Below are 19,964 nucleotides of genomic sequence, written 5' to 3' on the forward strand. Positions count from 1 at the left end.
ATTTTTAAGCTCCTCATTTTTTCCCTAGTTTAGGCAAGCTTGCTACTTACTTAAAGCAAAAAGTTTGAAAAAGTTGTCTCTTCTGAAAGCATTGCAATTAACTGATAACTTTCTCATGTTACTGTTAGGCATCGTGTGGGAACTCACAAATGCATTGAGTGTTTCACTGAAATAAAAGATTTTGCGAGTCACTTCCCTGCTTACGTCCATTGTAGTTTATGCAGATACAACACCAGCTGTAGCAAGGCCTATGTGAATCACATGATGAGGTAAGAACTCTGCAAAGTTTTTACTTGCTTAGTGAATACTTCCTAAGTTCATGTAAGGTGTGAAGTGTTTGTTAAGTGAATTTTTAACTAGATTTTCAGACTAGCAGGGAAATGCGTATGGTTAGATTTTTTACTTTTTAACAAAGGGTTAAACTCCACTTTCTTGTTTTGGTTTAAAAATCTAATGGTTCAGGCAGTATTACACCTTTGCTTCAGAGTTTATATGGGATCTTCCATAATCACTTCAGCCTGACTTGGCAGATAATGACTAATTATTGCATGTTCTCTGGGTTTCAGATTGAATGTCTGATCTGATTTTACAAGTACTGAATGCATGCAGCCCACAGATAGTGAAGTCTGTGCTCAGATTTAAAGGATATCTCAAATAGCAAACCCAAGTGGATACTTTTCCTTACACTACTTCTGGTCATCCATAGAAATAACATCTCATTTTGTCACCAGTTGTGGGGCAGCTTGGGGTATTAGTGATGACAGCTGTAAAAAAGCCTGTTAAGAAAACAAATGCATTTGTTTTCAGAGCCATACAATTATACTATACAATAATTAGATACAGATTATGCAGCAGTGACAGTAAAAAAAACATTTGAAAACCTCCTTGTTAATCCTGTGCCCTGAAGAAGCCAACGGTATTGTGAAAAATAGTGAATGTGATTTTCTTTCTGAATTCATGTACATAGAAAATGCCTTGGCATTTGTGAGTGCTAGATTTCTTGAACCTGTGACCTAAGTTTTTAGGTAAACTTTGTGTATTGACCTATTCATACTAATTTCAATGCTCATAGAAGTCCTAGGCTGGAATAGTTTACATGCTTTTATGTGTGTAATCTACTGTTTGCATGCTTAAAAAAAATAAAAAATAATGTGCCTAATTCCAACTGTAGAAGGAAGATTTATTTTGGAAGGGGAAAGAGGTAAATTGTTCTATTGTTGGCAGTGGTCTGGATGGCAGGTGAAATTCATCCATGGAGTAAAATTGCCAATCTTTTATCCTTTGTCCCCTTGATGCACTAATGCATCTCCTACTCTGATCCTTTGTAGTACCTACCATCACCTCTTTGGTGAGTGTAAGGAAAAAGTGATGGTGAGGAGGAAGACGTTAGAGGGAGGGTGTTTGTGGGGGAGCAACCCCGGTACTCAGCTGCCTGCACTTCATTCCTTGGTTGAGAATAGTGTTGGCAGATATTTAACTGAATAAGAGACAGCTTACAGGTTATTGGAAAATTTCATTTCTCAATGAAAGCCATCTCTTTAGGAAGCACAAGTTCAGCCAAGTTTTAGTTCTTTTGTGGTGCACTCTATAACTACAGCCATGCTTTGTCAAAAGATGAACTGCTGATGAAAGCTATAAGAGCATGTTCTTGCAGGACTGCCAGTAAAGCTTTTCACCTTCCAAACTTACAAGGGAGCCAATGTTTTAAACTAGAGCTGAGATTCACAAGTCCTTAAGCTTTAAGCAATTTAATGTTTAAGAATAATGCAGTTCAGTAACTTAGGCTTCTATTTTCATGTTTTGTCATAAGCAAATTGCAGTACCATGGCTAGTGAAGGGATTATGTGGAGTAATGTATTCAAGAAAACCAGTCTAAGTGGTAATGTTTTATATATTCAGTTTTCACAGTGCTCGTCCAAGTAAAAGATTTTGGATCTTTAAGAAGCATTCAGAAGAGCTACGGTAATTCTGCTTTTTTCAGTTACAGATCATTATGTTTTTACTTTCTGATGTTGAACTGATAACTTAGTTGAGATTATAACCTCTTGAATTGCCACAATTTAGAACAGAGAAATAAAAGCATTATAGCAGTGTTCTGGTCAGTGACAAATAGTTCTTTGTTCACATTTATGAACTTAATTCTGTGGAGTTTTAAATTCTTTTTATTATTATTATTTTTGATTATTCATAAGGTTCAAAATGGGGAGGGGGTCAGGGAAAGAAAAAAACAACCATCCAAACAGAAACTCATGCTCTACAGATAAATTTCTTTCTAAAGTCATGTTCTTTGTACTATATCCAGCATGGAGATGCCCTGCTCATTGATGGGAATTTCCTGATACTAGTTGCAGTAGAAAAAGTAAGATTATGTTTTTGTGAATCATCTCATCTGAAGTTGATTTTTTTTTTTTATAGTCTGTCCAGTTGCTGTAAGTTAAGAAAAGTGTTTCCATGACCATGTTGTAATTACATTTCTTTTTTAATTTTTATTTCCTAGAGGTGTGACTGTAGTGTGTCTTAACTGTGATTTCCTGGCTGATGTTTCTGGCTTGGATAACATGGCCACACATCTGAGTGAGAACCAGACTCACACTTGTCAAGTTATTGTAGAGAAAGGTAAGTACATGTGGTGTCTTTTTTATATAATATATAAATGCCTACATGTGTGTGTCTCTTGTGTTATCACAGTCCTAATTTGAGTTACATTATTTCTGTACTTGCATTTAACAGTGAGTACTTCTGTATTTCCACATTTTAAAATATTCTTAATTAAATCCTTTGTTTTTATTTTCAGTTTCCTCAGATAATCCAACTGCTGCACAAGTGTCTCAGTAAGTTTTATTTTACTGCTTAATGTTTTTTTTTTCTATTAATTTAGTGATGGTCAAAATTTGCACTTTAAACTTGTGTTTCTTTTGAATTACACAGAATTTGAAATGTATGGATGAACATAGGCCTTTACTGTACTAGTGCTCTTTCATCTTACCATGTCCACAACTACAAGAGTGAAGAGATAAAACTATTCCCTATTGCACCTAAAACAAAACCAGGCTTTTGTTCATTTTGGAGAGACATAAATAATTGTTGCAATGTTGGAACTTCTCAATTCTGACCTATCCATATACAATGAGATTGTTGCTTCTACTTAGTACTAGCTTTATCAAATTAGTGGTTTATAGTGTCTATGTATTATGAATACAAAAAGGGATGTCCTTTACTGAAGTAGGACAAATTCAGTCTTAATATTTTTAAAAATTTAAAAAATATTTTAAAAACTCTTCTTCATATGACAAAGGCATACTGTTTAGTATTAGCTTCTTTTATTCTGACTTTCAAAGAGGAATTGGTATGTATTAATCAGGGTTTTTTAAGGATTTGAAAAAGAACCTTGCAGTATTATGGAGATTGTGTTTCAGATTGTGTTAGTTTAGGTTTTTTTAAACCTTAGAAGATTCAGACATGCCAAGCCCTTCCTGATTATCCTGGAATAGTTTCTGAGTCTTTACAGTGCAGTTTTTGAGCCTGTTTATGCCTTAATTCAAGGTTCAGAGGTGTGTCAGTTAAACATTTGTGTTTTCTTCACATCATTTCCAAACACAGAATCAAAAATGTCAGTTAGACTGCAGAGATATATTTTAAAAGCTAGAAGAAGATTGTTAAAGACAGAGTCCATCTAGCCTTCAGCAGGATTCTAAAAGGAGTTTAGATAGTCTCATGCATGGTGAGAACTCTTCCAACAGAGTGGTAAGTTCTTAGGCCTGTAAGTATAAATCAGCTTTCAGTGAGTTTTGGAGGTATCCCAAATAGATTATTTAATATTTATTAAGTATTTTCTTTCTTAGTTTCCATAAAGTGGCTAGTAAGAGGGCGTTCTCTTGTAGTGTAGCTTTCAGTGAAACTTAAACAATGACAAAATTAAGTGTTGAGTTATGATACTTGTGAAAACATTAGCTTTTGTATTTGGAGCTGGCATTAGGTGTTGGGAATTAATACATGCTGAAGTGTTTGGGAGGAAAGGTTATAGATGTGTTAATTGGTGGCTGAGTTTGTACAGTTTATACACTAATAATACAGCTGTGGCAGGCTGTTGTCTGTACTGCCAAAGGATCTTGCTGACTTGAATGCATTAGAGACATATGGAAATATGTAAGAATGTTGGATATATATGTGTTACTCAGAAGCTGATGGCTGAGCACTGAAAAGATTTGAAGTAAAGTCAAGAGTGTATGCAGGTTTGTTTCTGCAAGATGTTAGAGTAGGACCGATGCAGTTAGCCATTATTTTTGAGGGTTCTGATGCCAACGTAGTTAGTTACTGGTACCACAGAAGTGATACAAAATCCATGATGGTGCTTTTTGAAACTGTCAGGCTCATAGACTTCATTAATTTAATTAAATCTTGTCCTGTCCCCTATACTAGTTATCTGATACTTTGGACAAGAATGTATCATTGCTAAGCTGGAGATTGAGTATACCTGTGTAGCAGATAGTTTTAATTCATAATTTGCTGTACAGAATACAAACAAAAATGTTCATCTTTTTGTGGGCTGTTTCTTAATGGTACTCTTTGATTGCTTTGGAAGAAGAGGAACTTGCAGACAATATTCACAACTTCTGCTGTGTAGTTTCTCAATGATCTTCGAATGTTTCTTCCAATTCTTTGACCTATAATTCAATTACTTGTTTATGGGGCTCTCAGAATCACTTCATCATTGGAAACAATGACTCAATAACAATCTTGAACACTTTTGGATCTTCTCTTGCATCTCTCAGATGGTATCTTTTGGTGTCTTTTATTATGTATTGGATTGTCTTGTATGTGTTTTAAAACCCATCTTTATTGCTAATGATCAGACATGTTCCATGAACTCTGTGCACTGTTACAGAGCCTGTCTTTGGACCAGAATCCTGCCATTAGTAATACAGATAACCTATCTGGGGATGTCACAGCAGAATTTTGTTTTTAAAATTTTTACTCAACATAAACCTCCATGTTTATTTGGTGATCCACCTTGTGCTGAGGAAGTAAGATTTAATAACTATGCGAGTACTCTTCTAATTGCTCAACTCTCTTCTTTGCACAACCATTAACATATTTTTAAATGAACTGACAGCAGACATTTTTGTTGCAGGGCAGTTGAAAGTGAGCAGGTATCCTATACTGCCTTGGCTCACTGATACATCATTGTGGACCAGAAAATTGAACCCAGTCCAGCTTGGGATTATTTTGGTATGTAAGCAAACAAGGATCTGACCAGACCGTTTCCTTTTTCTTCATGCACTGAAGCTGTGGTATTCTCTTCTTGCATCTTTTAGACAGCAGGTCTGGTCTTTACTCCCAATATTGTAGTCAAAGGCCCTTTTTGATAATGTTCTCTGCTTTGCAGCATTGATTGGCAGCTTTTTGGGGGCTGTACTCTGTTGAAGAGAGGCTTACCAGGAGTTTCACTTACATGATGCAGTGTTTCTTTGCTGCTCATGTGCAGTGTTTTTTCCCTGCTCCAGGCTATCAGTATCATCCCAAGCTAGAGTAGTGAGTAAATGGTGATGGATATGGGCTGATGTTAAAGCCCATTTTGTTCTGAACTTGATCCCACTTTCTGAAACTAAAAGGCTTTGTCGTTCTTTTTGGATGTTCACTAAAGCATACAAGTCCTGTCTATTTAATAGTCAAGTAAATTACATTTTTTTCTGCCAGTGACTTTATGGGATATAGTGGCAAGATATGCAGTCTTCTGTTGCATGTAACTACATAAACTGAGTCTTGGCCAAAGGAATTTATTAGCTGCTTTGCTCTTTGGTAGCTGAGCTTCTTTTTGCTCCAAATTACTGTGAAAGGAGGAAGGCACGTAATGGAAGTACATACACTTATTGAGCCTTGATTCTGAGGGTGGAGCAGCTACTGTTCCAATTCATTCACACCTTGTTCTTTGGGTATCATCTCTCATCTACAAGGATGCTCTACTCAAGCTGCTGGGACATTTGCTGGTTTTGATTTTGCTGCTTCTGATTTAATCTTCAGTTCTAGATTATCAATGGCAAGTTTATCCATCAGGATATGTGATGAGTTTTGCTTTTGCCATGATGAACATCTAATGTTCCTCCAAACTCAGCCTTCTGTTTACAGTGGATATATTTTGGTTGAATCTCATTTGCTAGCCTGCAAGCAGCGTAGTAAATAAAGCTTACCTCACTTAAGGATCAGTCACTGATACAACTTCCTAGTTTCAAGAACTCAGTTTTGGTTGAATACAAGCTGTTCTTGATTTGTAGCACTTCCTTTTTCTGAATAATCAAATTCTTTGAGATTAATTCATTTTGACTAGTTTTTCTGTCCTCTTCTAGTACTTAGTCACAGGTCTGGTGATAGTGAGCTTCTGCAGCTGTTGTAGTATTTCTAATAATGGCAAGCATCCTGTCATCCATTGTCTCTTCTGTGTATTTTGTGATTGAGCATCTGCACATTTGCTCAGTACACTGAAGTCTTACTCTATACACTCACTTTTTTCCTTCTGACAGAAGCTGTGTTCCATCTTGAATGCTGTTGTTCAGCTTCAAGCATCACTTACATAATACAGGTTTCTCTTGCAGGACTTAATTCTGTTTTGACACAGCAGCATTCAAAAAACCATTGTGGGTTTGTGTTTTCATTGTGAACATGCTGTTCATTTCAGAGGAAGTTGAATTTGTGTTTCACTTTCATTCAGTTTTCTGATAGCAAGAATGGAATGTGATTGCAGGTTTTTGTGGCTTTCAGAAACATTCTCTAAGAATTTCCCAGAAGTGACACTAGATAGACACTTGAAGTTATATGAATTCTACATTTTATGAATGCTTATTTGGAATATTATCCTTCAGTTCTTTTGCAGCTTTGATACAGAAATTTAAGTTTCAAACTTGCATTTTAAACACAGGGTTCTTACAGATATGAGAGATTTCTGGAAATGGTTCATGTAGAATCAGTTTGCCTTGTGACAGACATCCTGTTTCCATTTGTGTGAGGATCTTGGAAAGGTGACTTGTGTGGAAAACTCATTAAAATAAACCTGCCTGACTTAGTATTAAATCTCTCATATGATCAACAAAACAATTTACATGAATAATGCAACATACCAGACCATATTTGCGAGGGCAGAGCATGAATATGCATGATATAACCAGTTTAGATTATGGCCAGAGAATTAAGATTTTATTTGTATGTACCTTAACCTATCTCTTTTATTATTTTTAGGACATTGAGTGTTACTGCTTGACTAGCCAGTTAGGTCTTATTTTTGTAAAGGAAGTCACACGAACAAATTAAATGTTTGTTTCTGTTATTCTGTTAAATGTAACTGTGCAGCAGTTAAGGTTACATCTATCAAAATAGGGAATTTCTGCTAGAAGGTGGTATTCATTTAAAAAAAAGCTAACACCTAAAAATCCCAAACCCAATGACCTTTCCATTCTTCTGGGTGTAAATAGATTTATATCTTTTTATGCTGTGTATGATTCAGTTAAATATCTGGAAGATACTTTGAGCAACTTAAAGTTGATTTCTTGAAATTCTTGAAGCTACAGTCGCCCCAGAAAAGGTTACTTTTGGTTAGGTGTGGACAAAAAAGAAATGTTTGGCAGAAGATTCCAGCTGAGTTTGTTTTGCTTACCCAGTGAGCCTTTGGTTGTAAGAAAACAGCAATGAGAGATTGCTTGGAAGACAGTGGTTCATTATTTGAGCTGTGTGTGTGTGCAAATATATACAATTTTATTGTGTGACAGCAGCGCAAGTAATGAGATTGAATTTCAGAAATGAGAATACTCTTTGCTTTTAACTGCATTTTAGAGTCTAGCTTTTGTTACTGCCTCCAGATCTCTTCCATTAGTCCTAGGTGTCTCTTCATCTATCAAATAAAGTTTCAGACCACACTGAATGTAGACTTCAAGATGTCTAAATTAATGTTCTTGACTTTTACTCTGAGTCTCTTTGGTTTTATGGCTGATCCATTCTGTTGACTATCTCAAGGTGAAATTTTGTGCTCAGCTCCTCCTTTTCTATGGTCAATTTTTAAAAAGATTGACAATTAAAGACCATTTTTTCATTGTTCTTAACTAGAAGTTCATGTAGAATGAAGGATCTTTGGAGAGTTCTAGCAAGGTTTCAGAGTTAGTCAAAACTGTTGGACCAACAGACTCTACTAACTGGAGATGGTCACAGTCTTTGTTTTATTTTCATAATACTCTTTCCAGAAGCACTGTGACTTCACAGCTGTAAGAAAGTATTGCCTTTGTTAATGTTTGAGACCTATGGGATTTAAGATTTCTTGTATCATGAAAGTGTTGGGAACATCACAAGGTGATAATTTTCTATGGTTTAGTGTCTATTCATGCAACTTCTGCCAATTGCAAATTAGGAGCTGCTTTCTAAAAGTACTCCTAAACAAAATTAAGATTGAGAGTATACATTATCAATCCAAGGTAAACCATAATAACAGAGATGTGGTTACCACAAAATGTTATAAACTCTGCTAGTTTCCAAACCAACATAAATGAGCCAGTTGGAATCTATAAGCTATAAAATACAAACACAAAAATCTATCAAATTTGATCATGTAAAATAACATTTATAAAGGATTTAAAATAATCTCTAGATGTTAGATCCAATTCACATACATTTAAGTTAGTGGCAAAACTTTAATTTATTGAGACAAGAAGAACAGTATGTTTTGTCCCTGGATATGCACAATATCTGATCTATTTTGTATCTAAGTGAGTCTAATGGGAGTGACATTTTTATGACAGACTGACTCTTTTATGACAAATTGCTATTTCTAACATATTTGTTTAAAATTCTTGCACAGAAATTGTTAAAGCAGTAAAGCTAAATATTTGCTGTTGCATCATCTTCTACTGGTGTGGCTACTCATGATTAAGTACTTGAGAGTATTTAAAGTCCTGAGCCAAAAAAATGTATTCTTGTTTGATTTATCCTGATTATTTCTCTGTTAATTAGAAGAGTATTTTTACAGTGTTACTGAAACCAATCCTTTTTTGTAGATATTTTTGCCATCTATTGTTGCAGATTAAGATGTAATAAATAATAATGTGATTGCTTATGGTACAGTTTAAGATGCTGGTTAGCTGCTAGAACATTAATGTTAGAAAGAAAGTATTCATGCTGTGCTGAAACTATGTGCTTAAATTCTTTTAAAAGTCTGGGTTTAGACTGCTTTTTTGGATTTAGGAAATTTTATGTGGTTGATCAATCTAATATTAGTATACAGTTTTCATAAAATTTAAGTGGTAAAGCTGTTTTTTATGTCAAGTATTTTGCACCCTGTAGACAAACATTAAGACTTGCTGAGGTTGTGAATAATTTAATTTATGATTAATAACATTATCTAAATATAATAGAGGTAGCACCATACTTCAGCAGATTAAATTTGCCTTTAATGCAGCATCAACAAAGAAGATACAGGCATAAGCAATTTTGAGGGGTTTGTTTGGTTTTTCTTTTTTTCTATAAGAAACCTTTGAAAGGTTAGATTTTGTTAGAATTGATGACTTAACAAGTTTGTAGGAGATACTTCTTGCTATGTCTGCGATAACATTTTCTTATAGAAACACAGAAAATCAATTCTGGTGATGTTGTGATAAGCTGTTTAATTAATGTGCTTTTCAAAGTCAATAAATTTAAATAATTTATAGCTCATCTAATGTATGGACTGTGCCTGTAAAGGTATTCTGCAGGAAGCATCCTCTCCAGATATTAGTTGGAGGTCAGCTGCAGTGTTTTACAGTTGTCCTAAAGTGAACTACAGCTCTGTTCTGGGTATATGGGTTATGGTAGACAAATGAAAGAAAACAGAGCTTTATATTGTGGAATGTTTTTTTGTAAGGTACCTTTATGCACTTAATTTAGCATTTCAGATCTTAAAATACTTCAGTCGTGGTTTAAAAGGCCTTGCTGGTGAGATCATTCCTCAGGTAGAATTAGAATAAAAATAATGCTCCCTGTCTTAACACTGTTGGTTCCTGGTTTTCTTGGGGCAAGATAACTGGAAGAGCTTAGATGAAACAAGTTTATCTTACAATTTCTGTACACCCAGTAAAACAGTAAAGAATTCTGGAGTGAAGTATATTTAAGCTCAGCATAAGTGTCAACTTTAAAAATCGGTTTCAGATTACTGATTTCTAACTATCTAACTGTAAGTATCTTCATCCTTACCTCTATTTCAACCATACAGTATTTTGATCTTAATTCGTTATCCACACAGAAATCTCCATTAGAAAGAAGCTAAGTTGGTGGTCATGTCTTCTCTTCTACACACAGTCTGAGTATCTCAGAACTTTGTGTCTAGTGTGAAGATCCAAGACAATTCTTTTTTTTATTATACATAAATTTCTGATCATGGTGTTCAGAGGATCTGCACAGTGTAAGAATCCAGTTTTCTGTGTCTTACTGCAGAAAGCTGAGCTGTGTCAGAGACACACCTTTGGTTGGGCTGCCACACTGAGGTGTGCAATTTGTGGTCTATAGTCATTCCCTTTGGCTGAGCTGAATGTCAGCCTCCAGTGAGGGACTGGTTTGCCTTCCTTATGTATCTTTGTATTCAGGGAGCATGCAAATTGGTAACTGTGAGATGTGGATTAATACTGATTGTGAACTGTAATTTTTGGAGGCCTGTCAGAATCTAAATGATCTCATACTACATATTCTTAACGTTTGTTCAGAAATTAATTCTGATTTTCAGAAAATTGGTTCTGATTTTTCAGATTTTTTTTTTACAGATTTTTTTTTTTAAGAAGTTGTCTTTTTTTTTCCCTTCAGAAAGGGCAGTCTTGTTCCAGAAATCCCAGATGGTAAGAGAGTGGGAGAAGTCTTCAGACCTAGGAAAGATTTGTCTTGTAACACCGTTTGCCAGCTTTCCAAAATACAGAGGGTTTAGTGAGTTTCTTTAACAGAAGCAATGGGTTTGTAGAAATGAGAAGACCATTTATTTTCATTCAGAAGTGGTACAAAAAATTCTCATGCAGAGTCACACCTTTTCCATAGGTTGCATTATCACTTCAGGTGTGTTTTCTTAGTTTTCCTTATTTATTCCATATTGTTTTTCAGCATTATAGAAGATGTCAAATTTGTATTTTTTTCTCCACAGAATTGTGTTCCATAATACCGCTTTTATTTAAAAACAAAAAATGAAACATCCTCTGTCTAAATCCAAATAAAAACATATCAAAACCTAAACCCCACACCGTAGCCCTTATATTTGGAAAAGACAGAGAACAGAACAGCAAAATCTACTTTGATGTTGAGTGAGTGAGCTTGCAGAGCACCTGAACCAAGACCTTTCAGAACAGTGGGCTGCTGTCTGTCCGTGTGGTCTGGGCTGTGTGGAAACTGGTTGTTTTATCCAAGGTGCCATGGAATGCCTCTTACCGTGCTGCAGCCAGATGCTTGACATTTTGGCTGTTTATTGAAATACACAGCAGGAGGCTGAAGGACAGACCTTAGGGTGCTGAAGAACCAAAAATACAAATGGATTTATCAGGTAGTTTAAAAACATAACATTTACAATTCCAAGAGATAAGTCATGAAATCTTTCTCTCCTGGTAGTTCTCAGGGGCAAACAGGTCAGCCAGGGCAGTGAGGAGAAGGTAGAGTGCAATCATTCTGAGTTGGAAATCATTTTGTAGTGTGACTCATGTGTGGGTTTTGTATGACAGAAATATAACCAAGTACAACAGCCATATTTATGCAAGGAGTATTTTAAAATGTGGAAGCTTAACTGCTATACAATTTTCAAGCATTTGCTGTGGAATTTGGCCTCTGAAACAAAAGATACCTGTTCTGTGGGGAAAAAATTACTATGCTAAAAGTATGTAGCATTGTTCATGTACTTTTAAATACAAGGTGATACAAATAATAATTTTAAATGTTCATCTTTATACACAGTGACCTATTTTTGAACCAAAATTAACTTACAGTTGTATAGACACAGAAAAAAAATCTAAGTAATTAATTTTGTCATTTAGGCACTTAGTGTTTCCTACGTAAGAATAATATATAAGTAATATGCCCTGTAGTGTATAAGATGCTTTTAGTAGACAGATTTGATGTTTCTAAGTGGAAATTTTCATTCACACATGCTTTTCTACTGTTTTAAAAATTGAAGGAAAAAATAATTTGATCATATTTTTTTGAGTTAAAAAGTTTGTTTCATTGGATAAATTTGAATAGAGACCCAAAAGTTTCTTCTGAGACAAGCATTCTCTTGAGTCTTCAATATATTTGAACGTAATATAATAGCATTTCTAGGGCTCAAACTCTGCAATGCTTAAAAAAGATATTAACTTGCTTTTCCTTCACTTTTTTTTGCCCTTCCTTGTGCTAGCAAAACACAAGTTTAATTTAGGTATTTTTTTCTCTCCAAATATAAAACTGTCCAGGCTTAGTTTTCATCCTATTCACTAAGGCATAATTGAATTTACATGTTTCTGGACAAGGCTACAATAGTTGCTTTCTAGTTTTGCTTTGTTTCTATGGGTTTTGATGGTTTTTTTGTTGTTGTTGTTTTTTTTTTTTTAATTTGGAAGACTATTTGGAAACATCTTGACTGAGATCTTTGCTCAGTCTCTGCTATATAATGGATTCATGGGAATATCAGTGTGAAAATATTTCTAACACTTTATATTGTCATCAGCTCCTCATGAATGTAAAATAAAAGAAATATCATTAATTATTACAGAAAATTTCGAGACCTAGTTTATCTGAAGGAAAAACAGAAACACCAACTTTTGAAAGGTAAATAAAATGATCAGCTGCATCTTGAAATACATAAAATAACACATGCTGTGTTATTTATCAGGTAACTGGGCAAAAAATGTTTGATTAATATTTTCATAACGTTTCCTATGATAAAAAGTTTTCAATGGTAGTTGTAAGGTACTTTCTCAATAAGAAATGGAGAATTTAGGTTCCAAGTGTCAAAACACATTGTAAGTAATGCTTAAATGGCAAATTAGTCAAAATTTATAGGATGTTAAATAAATTGGCCAGACTGTTAAACTTTTCTCTTATTTTGTCTGTGAGTTAACAATATTGTTGGGGCAATTGGGAAACAATTTTAAAATCCATTCTAGAGTATTAATTCTTATCTATTTCTTTAGGTCTTTAAAAACTTGTGTCATTTATGGAAGGCATACTCAACTAAAATCTTAGCAAAGCAAATATGTGAAACGGTTGGGTAACTAATAATTACAGCTCTACACTTAAATTATATCAGTCTGGGAAAAGAACTGAAATTTTACACCTTTTATTGGCACTTATTGTGGATAGAGTTATACTTCATATTACTCCAGATCCAACAGCCCTGAATTATGTTATCTTAGTTAGTCATCTTTCACAATTGTTGGTGCAAATTTAACCTTTAAAATCTTAGTCAAAGCTTAACTGTGATTATTTGTTATATAGGCATTTATAGTGCTTTTAAAGGAAAAAAAAAAAGACTAACTGCTTTCAGAGTGACTCTGTCTTCTTCATCACTTTTATTCTGTCATATGCAGTGAGGGTCAAATTATTTAAAATTCTGCCTTCACTTAAAATGCTTGCTTAATAACTGAGACTAAACGGTTTGGTTATTAGAAGTTATCTCTCTCTTTAGGGTATGGATTAATAAATGGTCACTATAATTCTAGTTGAATATGATGTACTACTTCTTCCTGTCCTTGTGTCTAAGTAGACAAAAATAATTTTAATATATAAATCCATTCTGTGCTTTCTCATTAAAAACTTTGATGCTGTTTTGTAGGCTTTAAGGCAGACTTTTGGAGTCTTGTAGCTCTAGCAGTAGAGATTCTCAGTCCTCACGCTTTTCTCTGTTATTAATGCAAGGGAGTTAATGTTATCAAGTAATTAGTGCCCTAGGAGCAGATCAGTAGATGAAAGCAGTTGACACTGAAAATGCTGCGTCTTTTCACGGTGTTCAGGTTCAGAGGTGTTACTTTAGACCAGACTGGTGTTCCCTGGACAGAGTGCTGCTCATGCTGTGCACACATACAGAGCTGCATGGAACATCCCCTGTTGGTTTGGACTCCTGAGGACTCAGCTCCATTAGGGGTTGGAGCACTTGTGGATCAGAGCTTCCAGTGCATTTTCTTCAAAAAAGGAGTATCATTTGTGTGTCCCAGTACTGCCTTGTACACTAAATTAATTTTCTGAGAGCAATAAGGAATGGGTCACATCAAACTGTTAATGTAAATGCAAATGTAATACAAGTACCTGGAGAATCCTTTTCCACGGTCTGAAGGGAGTGTTTGCACACACTTTGGAGCTACTCTGTATGCAATGTGTAAATGTCACTTCTTTTATAGGGTTGGGTTTTTTTCTTTCTTGCTGTAGAATTTTTCCCTGAATTAATATGAAATAACCAACATAAAGTAATAAAATACTCTAAATATGCAGCAAAAAAGCTTGAGCTAGTAAGATTTTGAAACATCAAGTGATAAGAGCCTAGCTTTCCTCTGTCTTACTTGGCACTGAAATCTTGCATTTTCTGTAGAATGAGAAAAAACAAAACTAAATGGCTTTAATTTTTAAGCTTCTGTGTCTTGAGTTGGGGGTGTTTGTACTTGGTAGACTCATCTCTCACATTCAGAGCTGTGACTTGTGCTGCTCTCTTGAAATGGTCTTACTGTAAGCCCTGATATCAGATACTCTATGGCAGCCAGTTCATGAATGTATCCCATACTTGGTGGTCAGGTCATGAACCTGGACTCTTTGGTTTCATTAAACAGAAGTCAGATTTTGCACGTCCTTGTTTCTGTATAAATACACCTGTTAATATTCTCTCATTTTCCTGTATTTTTGATGGCTGAATTTTTAGTTTTCTTACACTATAACCAGTTCTATTTGCACATAGAGTACTATGTGCAAAACATTTAGTTGCTAGTACTGGATAAAAGGCTTTTTTCAGCTACTGACATACTTACAGAATGAATTCTTGAAATATTGTACAATTTTTCTTTTAGCGTGGTATTTTAGATTATCACAATTACTAGGGTCTGATGATCTATCTGCAGTTCATCACAGAGGCAAATTATTTCTTTGGAGAACTCTTGTATTAAAGGAACTTATTGTTGTGCTTAGCAATCTGAAAGATCACTGTTGTTTGTGGATAATTGTTTTTGTGATGTGATTGTTGCACAACATTATGTGTGTGTATATTTCTTCTCATACCACTTGTTCCTCCCTTTCTGTGTTTGGCCAAAAATGAGTGAGAAAAAGGGTCTGGGTGGATGAAGCTGGGATTTTGGTTACTAGAAGGTAAAGGAGATTGTCATCAATTTGTTTTATATGTTAAGAGGGTGTATTAGTTCTTTGAGGAGTTTCTTGATGTGAATCTTGTCTCTGTATACGCCATGTGGGTTTTACAGTGTGGAAACACTTCTCTTTGTGGGATTGCTAGTTACTTATTATCCCTTTATTTAAAACCTTTTTTTTTTGTTACTGTTTTTGTACATCTGTGTTCAAAACTTCCCACATTAAGCACAATACTGTGCCTGTTAGCTCTGCAACTACATCTTGCCATTAAGCTGCTTGATGAAAAATAGCAGCTAAAGGTCATATGTGTATGCACTGTTGCATGAAAAGTTGGACTAGATTTTCACATGAAAACAATTCTAAATACTGAACTAGTGTTTATATGGCTCTGTATAACTGAAGTGTTTCTCTGGAAGAGATGAAGAAATCAGGAACAGTTATGACAAACCAGTTATGTCAGCTGCAGCTGATGGGTGTGTCTGAGTGTTGGCTTTTGTACTGGAGCTTAGTTTTCTTGAGTTTTCTTTCCACTGTTACCTTGTTTACCCTTTTCTTTCCAGACATTTGAGAGAGGAGAACTTGGATAGATAGACTGTATTCAAGAATGTCATACTCTTTAGCTACTCCACCAAATGAGACAAACCCCCAAACCCTAACATTTCTGTTTGACAAAAGTAGCAAATACAGGTTGTAATTTGGCAAAGAGGTTGGCCTCATCTCTTGATTTAATTTCTTATAGTAAAAGAAAAGTCAGTGTAACAGGATGAAAAGATTTCTATGACTGTGACCAGCAAAATTTCACCACTGAAGGTTATCCCAACAGTTTCTTCTTGTGCTCAAATTATTCCTCTTACCTAGAGTAGAAGTAAGAAATGGAATATTCTTGGATTAGTTTACTTAAATAAAAGTAAAACTTGAAAATGGATTTCTGAATGCTATGGTAGCTCCTTTACCAGAGTAATCATTTTCTTTAGAACTCAATGTCATTTATTATATTAGTGAATCACTGGAATTGTTTTAAATTCCTTCAAATTAAATTTCAAGGATGAGTAGAACATATGTAGGTTTTCAGCTTGAAAATACATAGTAGCAAGGAATTGGTTTTTCCCTTTAAGGGTTCTGAACTGCATGTTGCTTTGAATTTGAGTGGCTTTAGCCAAAACTTGTTTAAAACCACTTTTTGAAACCACTTGAAGAAATAAAATAAAAATTCATTTTGATTAATGAGATATTTGGTGATACTGTGTTTGTCACAGCTATTTTCTACATTATTGTCTGTTACTTCCAATTTAAGTTTATTTAAAAGTTAATTTGGGAGAATTAGCTTCTGATTTCACTTTCTAGATAGAATTTATATCTGAAATCAGATAAATAATTGTTCTTCCAGCTTTTCCTTTCTTCTTTTGCATACTTTCTTTTGTCTGTTACCATAATCATTTTAGGTAACTCAATCTGCATATCTTTCTGAAAAACTTTGGATTGATTAAAAATGGTATTAAACTTTTTCCTGATTTAATCTTTACAGGAAAAACTGAACTTCTCTAATTCTGTGTTTCTTCTTTATAAACACACAGTTTTACTCTGAAGGGTGACTGAAAATGCTGCTTCATAGAATCATTTTTTCAGTGAAACCAGATTGAGATTGGTCAAATAAATTCTGGATTTGTTAATTTAGATTTCCAGCTGTTAGCTTTAGTTTTGTATTTCTGAGTCAGTGGTATGAAGGTATAAAGCACTTTTATCTGCATCTGTGTCCAAGAGGCTGTGCAGGTAGAGGAACTACAGATATTTTGGGAAATTCTGTGTGTCACACAAAGGCAACCTTCCTTTCTGGAGCAGAAATGCAAGAACTAGGGTATTAATTGACTGCTAAATATAAAGCTGAGTTTGTAAATAGGTAAGAAAACCACAGCTGTTAATTGAATTCTGCCTTTCTGCTATGAAACCTCATGACAAATCCCAAAGAGGAAAGCTTTAATACTCCTCTAGGTGTCACTTTGCAGAGTATAGCTAGGTGTTGCTTTATTTCATTTATAACATTAAATTATAAAAATCATATCTAAAAATAACTTGTTTCTTGGTTTTTCAGCAAACAAGAGAATGACTCTTCAGATGAAACAAAAGAATGCAGTAGAAATCAAACTAAAAAAGTTGCATCCATTGAAAAGAGGGAAGACTCATCACTGTCAAATACAGAAAATGTTCCTAGTTTGGAAGTCTCTGGCAACAGCTCAAAGAATTCTTTGCATGAGAAAAGAGCATACTGTGATTCAGCTAATAAACAGTTAGTAGATGAGAAACAAAAATGTATTCATGATGAAAGCAAGATGAAAATGTGCCAAAGCTCAGATGACGTTGTCCTGAAGGAGCAGACTGAAGTGCGTACCTTGGATGAAACCGCGCTTTCAGCAAAGAACGTGAGGGACTTAAAGCTGACGTTGGGTGAAGATGTCAGTTTTGAGCAGTTCCTGAGAAAGAGGGATGAACCTGAATCCGTTAGTTCTGACATAAGTGAACAAGGCAGTATTCATTTGGAGCCTTTAACTCCATCAGAAGTACTAGAGCATGAAGCTACTGAAATTCTCCAAAAAGGTAATGTCGCACCTTCATCAAAGAAAGCAGGACAGCTCGCTGAGCAAACAGATGAGACTTCTAGAGAAAGCAATGCCAGCAGAATGGAACCAACTGCAAACAAGACAGATGAAAATGAAGCAAGCTGAAATGGTGTTAATTTTATTGTTTGTTTTAAACTATGGTAAGAACACCATGGACCATTCCTGATGAGTGTGCTCATGGATGCTAAATACTAAACATTTTAAAAGGGAGGAGGAGAGAAAGAGGCACCAAAGTGAAGTTTGCATCATGGAGGTAGCATGTATGTGTATGTATGACTGAATTCATTAAGCTTCAAAAAGGTAACACGTAAAAATATATCTTCCTGTCTCTTGGATGTGATATATTATTAGATTGATACTTAAAAAGAGGTATAAATTCTAATTTTTTTATAGTTAAGTAGCCCAGGATAAGGCGATTTGTTCGCTCAGAAAGTATTTTTCTAAATTCTTCAGTGTGAATATCATTGAGCTGGGGATTGAGTAAGAATTCACATCTGATGATGATATGGAGCACACTTGTAATGAAGGTTATTGGTCTGCTGATAGATTAGGTAAATACAAACCTCGGGACTTAGTGTCACATTCCTGTCTGTAAAAGCACGTAAACAGAAGTCTGTGAATTTGTGCACCTCTCTACAGGTGTAATCCTGCCAGGCTGTAAACTTACCTTAATAAACTTTCAGTGAAAGTGGAATTATTACAATAAAAATATATGTTTGTGGGGTTTTCACTATGCAGGCTGTGCAGAAATACCGAACATAACTGTATAAAGTAGGAGATAATGCTGAAAGTACTGTAGCTCTTAGACTTTTACCATTGGTTTAATTATTCTTAGCTGTAGACCCATAGGAATGGTCTGTAAGTCACACCAAAGTATGGTTTAATGTAAAAATGGTTTTAAGCAAAAATAAGGAAAACTCCAAACTGGAAACACCACCTGGCATGCGTTCTGCCATTTTGCAGCTGCTACTGGCTAACTTTAAAAATAGGATACAAGGGCATAAAGTAGAATTGTACAGTGCAATTTCAGGATTTTTTGTAGTCTGTTATGTACAGAAAGATGGCTGCTGGTTTTGGTTTGGTTTTGGAGGTTATTTCTGTCTTCTAGTTAGCTAGATTTAGGAATGCATATGATTAACAGTAGCTTGCTCTTTTGATTTCATTGCTCCATTTGAAACATTCAGAATGTGCTTTTGAGTTACAGTTTTGTTTTTAATGAATGTTAAATGTTTTGAACAGCTGTTAAACCACTGCTGTAAATTATTACTTTTTGAGTAAATATTTGCAACAAAAATTTGTCTTTGTGTATAATTTTATGCTCAGCTTGAAACTTTGGGCATAGTCTTCTCCCATTTTTTAAAAAGACTTAGTGGCAGTTCCCAAAACATAAGTAACTTCAATATTGTGAATTTGAGACCTGTGTTTCATTGGGGATTTTTGTTAGTTTTAGGTTTTTTTTGTTTTATATTAGAATTAAATGAGCAAGTGCCTATGCAGAAAACATTTTTTGTACCTGTGTATTGTGATATGTGCTAACCTTTCCAGACTATACAGATATTTTTCTGACCCATCAGCCTGCAGCTGAAGTTTCCTCTGTCCTCTTTAAGTTCACCAAGCTCAGCTGCTAAGTGAGTATAGCAGTATTAAAACCTTGAGACCACCCAGCTTACTACTGGAACTTCTAAATAAACCAGATCTCAACAGCCTCAAAAGTTCCTTCAAGCTCTGAAGAGATGTATGATTTAAGTCATTGTCAGCCATGCACATTTAGAAGACTTCAAAAAAAGGAAAGAGGAACTGTTTACATACTCCAGCTTTTTGAGATTTGCCACTTGAAGAACTTCAAATATCACAACAAATAAAAAAGCTGAGAAGAATAAGTTGCGTTATTCTTTCGTTCTTTAGGGGATTTTATCATTAAATAGTGGTTTGTTTAACCAGACTGATGTCTTCATGCTTTTACATGTGGAAGGTTACTCATTGTGATCCTTTATTTTATGCTGTTCAAAGCAGTTAATCAACTACAAAACTGGATGTGTATGTTACCAGGGG

At 34.9% G+C, this 19,964-nt stretch overlaps 1 protein-coding gene across 9 annotated transcripts in view; it reads left to right on the forward strand.

Annotated features, from left to right (window-relative positions):
* The window catches only part of ZNF280D (zinc finger protein 280D), a 50,404-nt gene extending 30,552 nt beyond the window's left edge, over nucleotides 1-19,852 (forward strand). For 2 of the 9 annotated variants that reach the window (XM_015638655.2, XM_015638651.3), the window contains exons 13-17: nucleotides 129-269; nucleotides 1,900-1,962; nucleotides 2,498-2,616; nucleotides 2,795-2,831; nucleotides 17,387-18,017. In XM_015638655.2, the coding sequence (XP_015494141.1) occupies nucleotides 129-269; nucleotides 1,900-1,962; nucleotides 2,498-2,616; nucleotides 2,795-2,831; nucleotides 17,387-18,017 (991 nt within the window). The other 7 variants (XM_015638652.2, XM_015638653.2, XR_001523497.3 and 4 more) reach the window with 6 other exon arrangements.
* Nucleotides 19,853-19,964: the final 112 nt, after the last annotated feature.

This window comes from Parus major, chromosome 10 (assembly GCF_001522545.3).
Source record: "Parus major isolate Abel chromosome 10, Parus_major1.1, whole genome shotgun sequence".
Classification (NCBI taxonomy): domain Eukaryota; kingdom Metazoa; phylum Chordata; class Aves; order Passeriformes; family Paridae; genus Parus; species Parus major.